General features: G+C 48.2%; 1 protein-coding gene across 4 annotated transcripts in view; it reads left to right on the top strand.

Moving 5' to 3' along the window:
• Positions 1–16,768, top strand: part of FAM13A (family with sequence similarity 13 member A) — a 2,868,510-nt gene that overhangs the window by 379,637 nt on the left and 2,472,105 nt on the right. For all 4 annotated transcript variants that reach the window (XM_069630746.1, XM_069630744.1, XM_069630745.1 and 1 more), the window contains one exon: positions 893–1,102. In XM_069630746.1, the coding sequence (XP_069486847.1) occupies positions 893–1,102 (210 nt within the window). The remainder of the gene's footprint in view (positions 1–892; positions 1,103–16,768) is intronic.

Below are 16,768 nucleotides of genomic sequence, written 5' to 3'. Positions count from 1 at the left end.
CCAATACGAATGAACACAACGTGTTTCAGGGTCAAAAGGCAAAACCGGCTTTGCGTCAGCACAGACCAGTAATGCCTGCTCGGCATGGAAAATTAAGGTTTAAACCTCAGTGACCCAAGGTAGTCTTGGAAATGAAGTGCCTTAGTTGGGCAGTACATTTCTATCCCTATTCTAAAATTCATTCAACATTGAAAAATCAAGCAATTACAAATTGTGCAAAATGCACATTCACTAAAACGGGAAAAACTAAAATGCCCTAAACTGAAATACTCGAGCAAGCACTATACAATACATCGAAAAACACGTCTGTACGGACCAAAGTAGCAATGTAACGTACCAGTAGCTTGTGATAATTCAAGGTGCCTTAAACAATTAGCTAACTACCGCCAATTAGCAGTGAAGAAATAGTTGGCACAAAACGCTACATTAATACTGATTAGTTAGCGTCTTCTCTTTGGATCTGGGATTTTAGGCCTAGAGAACTGTTGATCCTAAATCTACTAGAAGTGGTCACAAATACATTAAGAATTACCTATTTAAAGGATAAACAGAGTGCACACAGTTTGCACTGAGATTTTCTTGTGTGCCTAAATGTCCTTTAGACCACATAGGGCTTAGATGGTGCGGATGTCACCAGCACAATGTAGTAAAGTTCCAATGCTGGCGCTTGTGGAAGGTGGGGCCTATGTTGGATGGGGAGGGGGTGGCAAACAAGTGCCCATTCACATTACAATGCAGCTGCTTGTGGTGCAACTAGCCCTTTTGGGAAGTGACTCCTTGAAATAAAAGAAATTCTATTGCTGCATTATCTTGGATTTCCTCTAATCTGTTGACGTTTTTTGAACCATCAACCCTTCCTGTAGCCCTAACATTTACCGGTTTTAAATGACAGGGCTGACACAGGAAGGCATCTTTAGAGTGAATGGTAGTGTCAAAGTGGTGGAGCAACTGCGCCTGAAGTATGACAGTGGGGAAGATGTAGACCTGGACATAGATGGAGATGTGTTCTCTGCAGCAAGCCTTCTGAAGTTGTTTCTGCGGGAACTTCCGGATGGAGTGGTTACCTCTGCTTTACAACCCAGGTTTCTTCAGCTTTTCCAGGGTAAGTGTGACAACCCCACCTTTGGTTTTCCAATTAGAATTCTGCATGTTAACTGACTGCCTGTGGCAGAAAGTAGGGTAGTTAAATTAACCACTGTTTTTTAGAAATGATATACCATTATGAAATAAAAATATCATTTTTGTATAGCGTTGGATTATGGGGCAGTTAAGGGCTTGTGTCTTGTTTTGTAGCAAATTCCCTTCCCGCTTGGAGGCATATATAACGCTCTACTACATTCACTGAATAGTAAAATACGCGTTTCCTCTGTGTGGTGCTGAACTTAATGTCAAGCTTTAAAACAAACTTGCGCAATGAACAGACTGGCAATTTTATTTTTACAATAGAACTATCTTTGGTTAGTCGACAGTGTCACAAATACAGCTGTATACTCTAGACTGAAATAAGTAGGAAAACAAAATTTGCCCAGATAAATAATCTAGCCAATCGTACAGATCACATTTTTTCCCTGCCAAAATGGTAAAATACCAGAAAACCTCTGCCCAATGCTTTAAAGATGCAATGTGATAGGTCACAATCACAACGGTGGGACCCAGTTTTTGTCCATAGAAGAAAATACCTATTATTTTCCACCTCTGCACAAAGTAATGCGAAGGAAACATGCTGCCTTCATGCGAAGGAAACATGCTGCCTTCATTTTAAAAAGAGGTCTAGAAGCAGATAGTGAATGAATGGAATGCTTCCATTTGTTTACTTTTCCATATTTGGAAATATTTCAGAGACAGTACATCTTTATGAGCTGATGATTTAAATCCCTTACTTTGGATCCACTTATTGACACATATTTAATATGTGTGTACTGATACGCAAGCAAGAGTAATGGCAGATGGATTGAAGAGTGAAGATGGCTGCAGTATTTACCAATTAGGCCTGTCATGTTGATCAGCGATGGGATCATTGAGTGGTTAAATTCTATGAAGCAGGTGGGTAGTGCGAAGGGTAGCTATAGAGTTGGCATCAGGAAATAATTGCAGCCCCTAATGAGCAAGATTACGAATGCGAGTTGCAAGCATAGCATAGAACATGATATAATGTCTTTGTGAGCACTGGTGATGCAGAAGCCTAACCAGCCCATGGACATGCATTGGCTGCAAAATGTGATTCTCCACAGATGTGTGGACTGCTCATCCTCTGTGTCTTTGGCCAGGTTATGTTATGTTCTAATCATATTTGCCACTGAGTGCCAGTTTGTCTAGCAATTTAAATTAACCTTATGTGACTGGTCTTGTTTCAGTTTTGTTATGTTGTTGGGTCTTATATAGCCTGATTTCTCCTTTTTTCATGGTCTTGTGGCACTTTGGAACATGCCAATCATGGGTAGGGTTGGAGTTTGTTGGGGATGGTGGGGTAGGCAATAGTAGGAGTAGAGTGGGAAGGAAAAGTAAGATGTTGCTGCAGGGATAGCCGGATGGAATGCATAAACAAAGTGCTCTGGACACATGATCAAATGGTTTTTATTTTTTCACAAAAAATGAACACACTGTCTCTTAAACCAAAGTCTTGAGAGATCTGGTGTAATAGTTTCATCACTAACTAATGTTTCAGGCTTCCCACACTCTGCCTCTGCTTGCTTCATTCCTTTTGTGAGTCTGGCAGTCTCCTGCACCAGCCACTGATGAAACATTTTCTCTGACAGTTCTAGCTGGAGCCATGGCCCGCCTCCTGCACTGTCTTCTCAGATGTCTCTGTTGGGAGGCTGGTTATCAATTACCCAAATGATTACACGCACCCAATTTTCTGTCTCCATCATTGATCCTGGTCAGGGATAATCAAGCTATATGGAAATATTCAACGGAAACTACTTCCTGAACAATGGGGCACTTTTTGCACAAAGAAAGAGTCAACCGCTTGACTTTTCAAAAATGTTTATTCAGGAGACGACCAGGGGCGCAGGCGTAATGGCTGCTTGAACTGTCGTCTCCCTCTTCAGGCACTGAGAAAGGTCCAAACGTCCAATAAATGCTAAATCCCAAGGCATTTTAAATGTGTGCTGAACACCAATCTTTTGGAGTACATCGTGGTTGAATGCCAGAAGAAACAGTGCCTGCATTCGCTGTGAACAACAACCTCAAAGAGAACGCTGCAGGGACCCTGAAACAGAAAGCAAACACCATGGTGGACACAGGCAGGTCAGGAGCTTCTGCAACGCTTAAGCTAAGCTCAGCGGGAGAAGAGGACCCACCACTGTTACATCAAATGAAGAGCCTTCAGCCTGCCGGCATTGCGAAAGTAGAAGGCTGACTTCAGGAGAATGCAAACACAGAGAGCCGGAAAGAAAGGTATCGGGTAATAATATCCATATATATATGGTCGCCATTTATAATGTTGCAGGGAAAAGGTTGTGCCAACATTATATAGGTGACCATATATATAGGTACAGGGGGGAGCCATCTAATAATATCCCCTCAAAGAACAGCAATTTTTCAGTGATTTCTATTTTTGCATGGCGATATTTTTGAGGGGACATTATTACATGGAACCGAAAGAAAATGAGGGACAAACTGAGGCTGGTAAGCAAAGCATGCTTCAGCCCAAGCCTAGCTCCCGACCACAATAAATATAATTCACCCACCCTCACAGGCAGCGCATAAAGCGCACATGAAAAACATTCTGCGAAGAGCGGGGAGACACTGAAGCCGCGATACTGAGCTGGTAGAAAAAGCATATAATTACTCCGCTACGCGCCACCCCCGTCGGGCCCTAAAAGACTGCACATATACGCTTGCGTAAGTGTCGGTGCAACGCAGAGAGCTTCGAAAAAACATAGCTCTCGCAGATCAGCAGACACAGCGAGCGAACACGCTCCGATGCACCCAGGCTACCTGCAGTTTGCACGGCTCTCTAGAGAAAGGCTGACTACACTGCTGCACGGCATAATCCACCATCATAAGGAAAGAGACGGCAAATACAAAAAACTTTAATATGGCACAGTGCGCCCACAGGGAGGCACTGTGAGCAGTGAAACTCCTTGGAAACGCAAAAGTGTTCAAACAGAGGAGAAAAGGAGGCATTGACCACAGGAACCCCTATTTGCCCTCAAGAGCAGAACAAGCATTCTGGGCAGAGCACTACTAGGGCGGAAATCTCAGAGGCCATCAATTGCATAAGCAAAGATTAATCCCTTTGCCTACTAGTGCCCTGGATCCGAGCACAGCCCTCAAGCTACGTAAATTCTATTAAAACTCAGCAACTATGGAGAAGGAGCAGGAGCCGAGCTTGCCAGAAATACCAGGGGACGATCTCAACAGTTCAACCAAGGCAGACATTCGACTCCTCCTAGGAGAAATTTGATCAATAGAATACAGCCTGACTGAAAAAGTCACTGACTTGCAGACCAGAATGGTCAAAGTGGAAGAACGGATCGAGGCCATAGAGAACAACCAACTGTCAGGCGACCTTGCAGTAATGAACAGTGAAGCCAGGTTCCTGGACTTAAAACAAAGAAACAAAGAGAGAGAGGGGCATTGAATTGAAGCTGGATGATCTAGAGAGCCGAGAACGAAGATCAAACATACGTATTATGGGTCTAAGTGAGAAACAGGGAGAAACCCCAACCGTTTTGGAAAAAAAAGCCTTGGTGATATCATTGTTCCACCCCACAGACGCCCCCAACTTCGATTTTTTTTTTTTTTTTATATTTTATTTTTGTTGGCAGAGGCATACAGCAAACACACACATGGGGGTAATCATTTACATTTGAAATATACATAGAATAGCACTTGGACTGCAATAATACCATTATACCAGGTACAGGGCCAATAAACAGGAAAATCACAAAAAGCACCACTTCGCAGAGCTACAGCACTACGGCACCAGGGAAGAGCAGCTCTCAGACACGCTCTCCTCCTGGTTGTTAAGATAACTGTTGAATGCAGCCCATATGTTCTTGGGGTGTGAGTGAGTAGGGAGCATATCCAGGTATTCCTCCTCACAGTTCCGGGACCAGATAAGCAAGTTCAGCCATTTCTGAAATGTTGGGGGGGAGGGATTCTTCCAATTTTGGAGTATGCATTTGTTGGCCACCATACAACTAATATTTAGAAATGTAGCCATGCACTTAGTGTTCTTGGCTTTACATACCCCAAACGGCACACCCAGGGGGTCCGGGTCACCTTCAGTGATCTCTGACAATGTTGCTAGTATTCTGTCCCAGAATTCCCCCAGTTTGTGACATGTCCAGACTAAGTGTAGATGATCTGCTCGCTCCACCTTACAGCAGGGGCAGGAATGTAAGCCACTATGAACGAATTTGGAGATCCTGAGGGGGGTGTAATACAGCCTATTCAACAGTTTGAATTGCATGGCGCGGTAGCGAAAATTGAGGGAGACTCTGTTAGTGTGTGAGCACATTTTCCCCCATAAGTGGTTGGAGACCTCGCAGCCCAGCTCCTCGGCCCATTCGTCACGTGCCCTGGAGGGCTGAGCTGGGGCGTTCGCTAGTAGTAACTTATATAATGACGAGACCGCGCCACGGGCACCTCCTGCGTTAGCTATATATGCAATCCCCGGGGAGTTGGGGGCTCATCAGGAAAGTCGGGCCATGCGGCGCGAAAGGCAGCACGGAGCCTATAGTATTGCAAAAATTCTAGCGCGACCCAGAGTGGTCCGGCTTCCATGTCTGTGGTGTTATGAACTGCCCGTCAGGGTAAAAGTCAGTGCTTGGTAACCCAGAGTACTTCAGTGTTGTGAAAGCGCCGGGGAACCCCCACCCAGGGAGCCACCTGTAGTAAGGGTGCTGATCTGCTGTCATTCCGAACAATCTGCCCCATGCACGCACGGTGGTGCCGACTGGATCTATGAGCGGGTCTGCTATGTACTGTCGGTGCAATATGATTGACATTACATTAACACCGGGTGCCGCAAGGGTTTCCAGCTTGACGTGCGGGCGGGGCGGGGGTGCCAGGTTACCAGTGGGAAGTGTATTGCACCTGTACCTCCAACCATTATAGTGTCAGGTCGGGGGTGGTAAATCCCCCTCTCTCGTATGGGAGGGTCATGGCTGTCCATTTCTTGCGTACCATGTCAGAATGCCACAGAAACTGCGTGCAAAGTATGTCCCCCCTGGCCAGATGGGTATGTTGCAGAATGTGTACAAAAACTTGGGGAGGAGTACCATCTTTTTTAATGAGAGCTTTCCAGCGAGCGACAACTGGAGAGAGCGCCAGCGTGCCATTTTGGTTTCAGTGAGCTGTGCCACTGCCAGGTAGTTGTCGGCGAGCAGAGTGTCTTTAGTGAGGGACACATGAACCCCCAGGTATTTGATCCCAGTGGGCGACCAGCGAAGCGGATATTCGGTGGCTGGTTGTTGAGTGGAACTAGTGTCATGATCTCTGCTTCCAAAAGGTCAGGGTTTTCCCAACTCCCTTGGAAGCAGATTCATAACCCAGGTTCCGAGTGCCAACCAGTCCCAATTGGGACCTTTTGGACCCAGTCCTGGCACCAGTGGCACCAGGCTCATAAATATGCCCAGTCCCAGCGCTGGAAGCGCCGGGCTCATAATGGTTGGGTGGACTTACCTGCAGCAGACCATGCTGCTTACTTGCCTGCCAGTTGAGCCTCTGATCCTCTTCTGTTTGGAACTACTTTTCCTGTTGGGTGGGGCAGGAGCCACTCCCTAGGTTCAGAACACTGGAACTCTTCTGGAAAGCAGGAACTCTTTTCTTACCTAGGCGTGGCTGTGTAAGGAGATACCTAAGCACTACAGGAGGCTATTTAAACCACACCCGATGGATGAATCTTGCTTTGCGTTATTCTGCATCCTCTGCAGCAGAACGCTCATCGTGTCTTCTGCATCTGATCCTGGGCCTAAGGAAAAAGGCTTACCATCCTAAATCCAGTCTTCAGCAACACCTATAAAGACAAGAAAGAACAGGTTAGCATTACGTTCTTAAGTGACAGCTCTTCACTTACCTGGGCCATCGGCTGTCACCAACGCCTCGCGCTGCATTCTGAAAGACAAAGACTTACCTACTCTTCGTGCGCTCCGGAGGTCTTCACACTGCATTCCGGCATCTGAAAGACAAAAGTTTACCAACTCTTCGCACGCTCCGGAGGCCTTCGGCGCTGCATCCCGCATCTGAAAGACAAAACAAGGTGCGTTTAAAGACATTGGGGAACTTTAATACTCACGTGTCATTACTCCTTTCCACATCTAACCCAGTGGGTATTCCGGCACCCTGCAGCCGCTCCGAACTTGTACCTGCAAAATAAAAAGACAGTTAGAGCGCATCGTGAAGCAGGCAACAAGCGCTTACTTACGTGCTTCCAGGCGCTTCCATTCATCACACGGGCTCCATCTTCAACTCACTTCAGCCCGTCATCCACCATCGCCGGAACCCTGCAAAACAAGAGACATCATTACTAAAGACTTTAAAGACATTAGAATTACTCGAAATTTACCGTTCGTGCAGTAAACAACGGACAGCAGTCCTCTGAAGTCAAGAGGCCTGCTCCCCTTATCCAGTGAAGAAACTGGTTACAGCACCCTGCCCCGAGGCAGATGGAGAGCACGGCGTTCACTTACCTAAGGTGAGAGCGTTAACCTTCGGGGTTCTACAGGAGAAGAGAAAGGGAAGAAGAGAGAGACATTCAATAACCCAGTTCATTAATCCCATATTTTCTATCTGCAGACATCTTGCCCTTCGAGTCAAACATACAGTGCACAGAGGTCCAGCCCAAAGAGCCAGCCGTGTGTTACACATCACCTTTGAAGATACGGTATACGCCCAGTCAAGACCGGCGCCTCTACGGGAATCAGGTGAGAGTTACAACTAGTGAGTGGGAAGATCTCGGATTTGGTATAGTTAATTGTGAATCCTGAGTGGGTGCCAATGCGAGTGATATCCCGTAGTATCGGATCTAGGTGGACGGACGGGTCCCTGACGTATAATAGTACATCGTCAGCGTACAGGGATCTAATCTCAGGAGTTCCTTTTAATTGAATCCCCCTGTGGGAGGATATGTTCTAATGTTGTCTGCCATGGGCTCCATTGCTAGGGCAAAAAGGATAGGGGAGAATTGGCAGCCCTGGCGGGTTTCCCTGGAGAGCGTGAACAGAGCGGACGTTAAGGAATTGACTTGTACCCTGGCCACTGGGGAGGTGTATAGTAGTTTGATGTATTTAATCATATTCGAGCCAGTGCCCATCGTCTCCAGCACCACCCACATATATTTCCAGGATACCATGTCAAACACCTTTTGAGCGTCTAGCGTGACCGCAACCGCATTAGAGCCCAGATCTATCCGTGACATAGCCGCCTGATGTTGTGAGAGGTGGATCTCCCAGGTACAAAGCCTATAGGAACCACATTCCTCACTGGGCTTGCCGGGTTTAAGTAACACTGTGATTGTGGCTTCGCGCAAGGTGGGGGGAGGGCAGACACGCAAAGCAACTCCTCCCATACCTCCAATAACTTGGGGGCCAATAGGACTAAGTGTTCTTGATAAAATTCGTCCGTGAGCCCATCAGGACCAGGAGCCTTACCCTTGGGGAGATCCGAGATGGCAGTGACTATCTCGTCAAGTCAGAGCGGGCTGTCTAGTTGGTCCCTAGTTGCTGGGGAGATGCATGTCGTGGGTATTTTGTCAAGGAGCTCCCCCATTTGCTGTTCGCTGTATTCGGGGGGTTGGGAGTAGAGGTTTGTGTAGAACTCGGTAAAGTTGTCGAGAATCTGCTGGTCCGACCATTGTGTAGCGCCTTGTCCATCTTTGATGCAGGCAATCTGGGCCTGCCCCCACTCCCCCCTCGTCAGGGTGGCCAGTGTTCTGCCGGGTCTATCGCCCTGCCCATACTTCCGCGCCGCAAGTGGGCGGCTAAAATATCGAACTTCCCTGGCAGCGTGTGTGTTGAATAACTGAAGTTCCTCGCTAATAAGGGCGAGTGTGGCAGGGTTAGCCAATGTTGCACATTTCTGCTCTAGTTCACGCAATCTGGACTCGGAGCGGCTGAGGTCTGCTCTTATATTCTTCAGTACCCCGGCCTCCTTGGATGTGGACATTCCTCTAATGTAGGCCTTGAAGGCATCCCACCGGATCCCATTGGTAGTGGCCTGGGGTTCTTTGTGCTTAAAAAAGGACTCGATGTCTGCTAGGATATCAGCCTTGAAGACGATGTCCCGAAGCGCAGCAGATTTGAATCGCCATGTATTGAATGTTGGGGCGGGCATTCCCAATTCGACTGATAGGGTGATCGGGGCATGATCAGAGAGGGTGCGGGCCAGTATCTGCGCTCCCTCAATTCTCCCCATTACTTCGCTGGACACTAGAAATAGGTTGATTCTTTAGGAGCTATCATGTACCGATGAATAACGGGTATATTTGCGTGATTGTGGATGCAAGAGTCTCCAAGTATCCAGAATGGTGAGTGTTAAACAATGTGTCTGTAGACTGCGCTCTGCGCTGGACAGGGACCTGGATGCGTTCCCAGTTCTGTCCAGGTTTGTATCTAATATGAAGTTCATGTCCCCCCACCCCACAGATGATTTGGATTCCCACATACCCCAGGAGTATAGATACCACCCTGTCCACAAAGTCAGGGGTATCCACATTGGGACCATATGTGTTTACCAGAAGATGTTCCCTATTGGCGATTGTGCAGTGCAAAACAACATATCTACCATCAGGGTCAATATAACTCTTGTGTAATACGAATTAGATGGATTTATGGATCATTGTTAGCACACCCCTGGCCCAGGTGGAGTAGGAGGTGTAGTATCTATTAGGTCCCCAAGATGTCGCCATGTTGTTTGCCAGCGGGCACTCCCAGTGTGTTTCTTGCAAAAGTAGTATCTTACAACCGTGTCTTTGGGCATAAGCCATGATTTTACGGGCTTTGGTGTGATTGCTCAAGCCCCGGACATTCAAGGACATTATGGTAGTGGGCATTTCAAAAGTCTAGGGTACATCCCAGCTTTGTCGTCGTGGCCCTTGTTTGCAGTCAGTGCTGTCATTCCGAGGACACCCCAGTGTAGCGTGGTGTACCGGTCCGCCTCTGCCATTTCCAACATGATCCCCCCCCCAACCAAATCCTCCCCCCTCCCTCACCACCTTCCCCAACTGGGCAGTGTTCCCTTCCCCTTCCCCACCCCAATACTCTAAAGATTCCCCCGAAACAGGGGTCGGAAAAAGAGACCCACTGTCCCAGGAGGATAGCTAAGTGGCAACGTGCCTTCCTTGGAAGCAAGACGACACAAAGCAACACAGGTTCGATCCCCGGGTCTGCGCTTATACCTATGGGTATTTAAGCGCGTTATAAATACGCAACTAAGAAAAAAAAACAATTACCAACAAAAAAAAAAAAAACTAACAGCACCTCGATGCCCGCGGGCTGTGTGAGTGCTTTAAAAATGCAAAACAATTTAAAAATTAAAAAAAAGAAATAAAATAACGTGGGTTCCCGCTGCTACTGGCCCAACAGGGGCCAACAGTCACCAAATACCCAATTGAAGAGAACCATTGCAACTGCAGCGGGGCGTGCTATTGCTGTGTGGTTGACATTTAAACAAAGGAAGAGACGTCAAGTGCTGTAAGCAGCACGAGCGTCTGCGGTACACATATCAATTGCATGGCGCCTGATACCGGCTAATGTAACAAACCAGGATTTGGCCAGAGAAGTGGGCGGCGCGTGTAGTCGGCTCCCGGTACTAGGATGAGGGGTAAATAATGTCGGGGAGATGGGAACCGACTAGGCGCTCTATTGCGCGTATCAGGGAACCCCGCGCGGTTAGGTTAGTGAAACGACATTGCCATCATCACATTAGAAATCAAACCTCATCAGACAGATTTGGTCACCAAGAAGTTAAGCCAGTTCGTGGTCAATCATTGTCTATGTGGCCCCCTCCTGGATTATGGAGGGATATCTGTGACTCAATGAACTTCACAGCTGGGTGAAGCGGCGTTGGCGTTAATATCGTCTAGCTTCTCATGGAAGGAGGCAAAGATCTTTGCCATGGATTCCATCATCGTGGTGAGATCTGGGGCAAGTGCGCTGGAATGTGATTCAGTCTCAGGTTCTTCCTGAGTTGACGGTATGTTTCCTGCTTCAGCCCTTGGCACAGCCTTAGAGAACTTACCCATAGCTCCTCCCATGCCAGTTCCTCGGGATCGGTTGGACATTTCTGGTGTAGGTCAGGGCGCCGTTGTGTCCACGCAGGTGGAACTAGAGGTGCTAAAGATGGGAGAGGCGCAGATCAGATTGGTGTTGCCCAATGGCAGTGGGAAGGAGAGTGGGGGCACCAGGAGGTAGCAATGGCGGGGTCCCAAAGTGAGGTGCTGGTAGGAGCCACAGGGGGGCCAGGAGGTGGCAAACCTATCGGAGTTGTGATGTGATGCTGCACCCTCACCCGGGGTTAGTAAGTGCTGTATTGATTGAGGCGAGTTGAGCACGTGGCCACCAGTTCCAGGCTGTAGGAGGAGGAGGTTGGGGGGTGCCCCGTCCAGCGAATGCGTAGACCAAGGGGCCCCAAGACCGCACCAGAGCAAAAGTGTATCTGGCTCTGTAATACCAGGTGATAATGTTCCAATCGCCGGCCAGCTCCGGCAGAAAATGGCAAATTTCACCAGATGGGGAGGTGGGGGCTCATGTGGCCCAATTTCAGTTACACATTGTGTACAGGCACCTTCTGAGGAGGTATTGGGCAGCGTGCTGTGAGGCGCTGTGTAATTCTTACGGGGGGGCTTATGGTGCAGGCAATGAGAGCGCTTTAGAGCAGGCCCCCTAGCTCCTCACCTGATCTGCGAGCGCGCCGGCTCAGGCTTGCAGTGGGCAGCCCCGGGGACACCTCCATGCGCCCGCCCCGCAGCGCGCAGTCACAGCCAGGCAGCGCCAGGCCGGGGGGGGGTCAGCCCGGGCCTCGGGGGGACTCAATCCAAGGGGGCCGCCTCCGGGGCCGCCTCCCCACAATGCCGGGTCGAACACACCCTCTGGCGCAGCGGGGCCAGAGCGCACCTGCAGTGCAGGCCTCACCGGCGAAGCCACCAACGCCAGCCCGGGACACTGCCCGCCTCCCGGGCCGGCGCACGGTGCTCCAGCCCTGATGACGCCCACCTCAGTCCCGGGGGCCCGGGTCCCGGACGCACCACCAGCGGCCACAGTGGCCTTCACAGCCGCAGGGGTAAGGACGTAGAAGGCTGTGTCTGCGTCCAAGTCGGGAGTCACACACGCGGCAGGGCTGCCTCTTCAGTCAGTGTAGGCTGGCTTCTGAATTCTGATTTTGCTTGAAACTGCCAGTATGTGTGCAGCAGGGCTTTAGCAGCAGACCTGTGAAACGTTAGGCAATGGCGACACAGCAGATCGCAGATGCCGGTGTATTTCCGTCAGGTCCACACGGAGCTCCGGTGCTCGGCAGCCATCTTTGGGTTGCTCAACAGTGCCCCCCCACCCCCCCAACTTCGAATTTGATAGGATACACAGAGCCAGAGACCCACCGAATGGCCCAAGATCGGTCCTCGCTAAATGTCATTATTTTAGGCAAAAACAAGATATTTTACAGAAGGCGAGAGAGAAAGAACCTATTGTCTTCGAAGGATCCAGCGTCGAAATATTTCAAGACCTGTTGGCTACTAAACTTAAACGAAGAAGCTACCGCCCACTGACAACTTGTCAACAGGAGCAGGAAATTCGTTACCAATGGGGGTTCCCCTTTTCATTAAGCTTCGAACACTAGGGAGAGGGCTATCGTGTCACTTCAGAGGAAGAGGCCCGAGGAGTCTTGGAGAGTCTCCAAGCTGGCGTGCAAGGAGTCGACAGAGACTAAATTCGGAAACCCAGGGGACGTTTCCAAAATGCTGCACCCCCCTCACCGCGGAGAGGTAGAGCCCAGGGCACCAGGAAGTACAAGCAGTACAATACACCTTGAAAACTAGGTCCGCAAAGATGAGTTTAAAGTCAAAAGTAGTGTTTTTATTTGTACATATGTTACCCGGTCACGAGAGAAGTGCTTGATCTATTAATTTGAGCGAAATTGTTTTTAAGCTTGAAATAAATAACAAAGAAGTGCTCACACAGCCATAAGGGTTTGGATACTGATCATTTTGAGTTGCGGTGCAGGCCGTTTCTGCCATTAAGTTCCCAATATGTTTCATTATATTTTTCAGCCTGGAGAGGGGTCCCTGGAGAGTGACCCTTCTTCTTTAAGGGCGTCTCAGTTGAAGAGAAGTGCCAAGGATGGCATTTTTCCACGGGGTTGTGGGGGGGGGGGCGGCGGGAGGGAAGGATACGCATCAGAAAGGTAACGAGAAACATCCCGACACCACTAAAGTCATACACAATCAGTCTAATGCCCAAGCGAATCACAGAAGCTGTGTGCCAATAGTGATGGCGTTCATTTGGGCATGCCACCCTATAAGGGTCAAAATGCATTCATTAGAATACCACAATGGAATTACCTGATGAGATAAAGTTTGGGTCCCTTAACGTTAAAGGCTTAAACTCGGTGCAAAAGCGCTCTATGCTGGCAAGGGAATTTAAAATTTCAAAACTGGATGTGTTATTTGTGCAGGAAACAATATTTGCGCAAGGGAAAGTATTCAAGGTCGTAAACAGGGAAATAGGAGGTACCCAGTGGGCCTCGGGAGGTCACAATAGGGAGTGGAGTGGGAATCATATATAGGAAATCCTTAGGCCTTCAAATAGTGCAAATATATAGAGATGAGGAGGGGAGATACCTCGCATTAAAGGGAAAAGTAAGGTCCCGAATAGTTACTATCTGCTCTGCCTATGCACCCATCCAGATTCGGTTACAATTCAGCGAGTCCTTCTTCGACTTCCTGGAAAGTTGGAAAGAGGGCACATTATTATGTGGGGGCAATTTCAACATCATATCTGACCCCAGAATGGATTGGGATTCAATGAGACAGGGAGCACATCCCCTGTGCTGCTCGACAAGGGAAGGATTCCCAGGCCTATTAAAAGCTAACCACTTAATTGACACATAGCACACGATACACCCACAAGAGAGAGCATTTACTTTTTGTCCCCCTCTCCCCTCCCCCCCAACTCACCTACTCTCGAATAGATTACATATTGATTGAAGCTGTGAACGTAGGCACAATACTGACTGCAGCCATTGAGATAGTAGCCTGGACAGATCATGAATTATGCTTCTGGAACTGGACCTAGGCCCGTCCTTACAGATGGAGCGAAGATTAATCTTCAATGATACCCTCTATAAAGACCCATTATTTAGAGAAACCCTAGCAGACGCAATAAAAGACCACTTCACCAAAAACTACACGGGAGAGCTATCACTAAACACGGTTTGGGAAGCGGTAAAAGCCAAAATTCGGGTTATGATTGCTGAAGGGGCCCATAGAAACCGGATTAGAGTAAAAAGGGAAAAGGAGCTAAAAAATGAAATTACACGCAATCAACTGTCGCTCCGAACCCACCCGTAGACAGCGAGGGAATTTTAGTGCAGATCGGAATGCTCTGGAAAAAGTGGAGGGGACTGTAAGTGAATACGCTGGACACTGGAGTTTTCAGAATTAAAGTTGGTCTTTATTGACTAAACCAAATTGAGGTAAAGATAAATAAGGAGAAAAGAAAACAGCAGGATGTCAATTCTTCTTAATGAAAACCAGAGTTAGCTTGGTCTTTGTGCCCTCAGAGGATACGGCAAGTATCTGTGTTTAATGCTCATAGGCCCAACGGAACTCTGTACCTTCTTCTGCTCCCCCGACTCTGTTCTGAAATAGAAAGGAGAAATCTCCATTAGTCATTCCTTGCTGTTCGCTTTAAATAGGGCCAGGAGATCCCCAGTCCAATCAAACGTCACAACACTTTGAAACCTTAATAATCCCCCCAAGCCCCGCCCCTTCCTTTCAATGCCGGCCGCCATTATGGATTATTCACAGGTGACTCAATGGGACTGCCTTCTGATGTTGCACCCTTCGGTGGTGCTGTTGCTCTACAGTAAGTGTTTTTAAACTCTGATTGAGGTCCATGGTTTTGTGTGCTCCTTTGTTGTAAAATATTTTTTTCTGACAGCATTTTATATGGGATTACTCTTCTCAGCTTGTGGGTGCGGCACCCCGTTCGGTCAACCCACCCCCTCTTGTTAGTATGTTGCCTGAACCTTCCTTCACTCCCCGCGGCAGGGGCTGAGAGCGGGAATCTGCTGTGTTCTACTGCTAGCACTGCAGCCGGTGTCTTACTGCCAATGGGGTGAACGCGGTCGCCTCTGCTGTTCTCGCCATATCTCCTTAACGTCCATTCATTCCCCGTGGAAGGGGCTGAAAAGAGAAGTCTGCTGTGTTGAACTGATAGCACTGCAGCCGGAATCTTGCTGCAGTTTGGGTGAACGCGTTCGCCTCCGCCATTCTTTCTAGGTGTCCTAGGTTCCTTTAGTGGGTAGTTACTCGAGGACATGTTCTCGCCCCACCAAGCGTCTTCCACGTCCTCTTTGACCCCAGTCTCCATGCCCACGTTGACCGCCATTCACCCGGTATGTTGTCTAAATTGAGGCCCTCTTCAGAAACCACAGGTTTTCACCCCTCCCCAAAAACCACCCCTCCCTCCCTCCCCGAGGAATCGAGCCGTTCGGGCGAATCTAAGCTCCATGACAGATAGTGAGGAACAACCTGAAATGACGCTGGTTTGTGTATGGTAACGAAACAGAACTCCTGTAGCGTAAGAAACCACCTCAAAACTCTCTGGTTTGAGTCTTTGTGCATCGCCAACCATTGTAGAGGAGCGTGGTCGGAAAAAACAGTGAAGGCCCGTCCCAGTAAATAATATCTGACGGATTCAATGGCCCATTTTATGACCACACACACTTTTTCCAAGGTTGAATATGACATCTCATGTGGTAGGAGTTTTCGACTTATGCCACTGGGTACAGGTCCTCGTCCGTGCCTTGCGACAGTACCGCACCCAATCCTGTACCAGATGCATCTGCCTGTACAAAGAATTGTTTTTCAAAGTCCGGACACCGCAGAACCGGAAGGGCTGACATGTGGTTTTTTAAGGTTTGGAAGGCTGTCTGGGCAGAGGCTTCCTGTAAGATATTTTCTTTATAGGAAGATTTGAGTGCCTCCGTTAGTGGGCTGGCAAGGCTGGAGAACATGGGTATGATTCTTCTGTAATAACCGATAAAACCAAAAAATGCCTGTATCTGTTTTCTGTTACTTGGCATGGACAACCGCATGATTGCCTCTACTTTGTCCAATTACGGTTTTAAAACTCCACCCCCAACCAGATAACCCAAATACTTTGTCTCTTGTTCTGCTAGTTTAATTTTCTTTGGGTTGATATGGAGCCCGGCTTCATCTAGTGCTGAAAGCACTTTTTCCAGGTGATTTATGTGTTCTTCCCAAGTTCGTCTGAAAACAATTATATCATCCAAATATGCTGAACTGTACTGTGCGTGTGGGGCTAACACATTGTTCATCAATACCTGGAAAGTTGCTGGTGCCCCGTGTAAGCCAAAAGGCAGCATAGTAAATTGGTAAAGGCCAGATGGAGGATTCCTTTAAAGGCATTGTCTAGTAAAAATTTTTATTGTCCTTACGGGTCGGCCATGTTTTTTTTAAGCCTAAGTGGCTCGATTTTAGAAAACTTTCCTATGGACCTTACCCGAGTTTTCGTCCATTAAACGCACGCGAAAACAAGCACCAGGGAGCCGCCATTTTCTGATAATCCTATCATTTCCC

This window comes from Ambystoma mexicanum, chromosome 6q, assembly GCF_040938575.1.
Source record: "Ambystoma mexicanum isolate Mex_15411 chromosome 6q, UKY_AmexF1_1, whole genome shotgun sequence".
Lineage (NCBI taxonomy): Eukaryota > Metazoa > Chordata > Amphibia > Caudata > Ambystomatidae > Ambystoma > Ambystoma mexicanum.
Note: the sequence above shows the minus strand (reverse complement) of the source record. Positions and strands in the feature narration are given on the sequence as shown.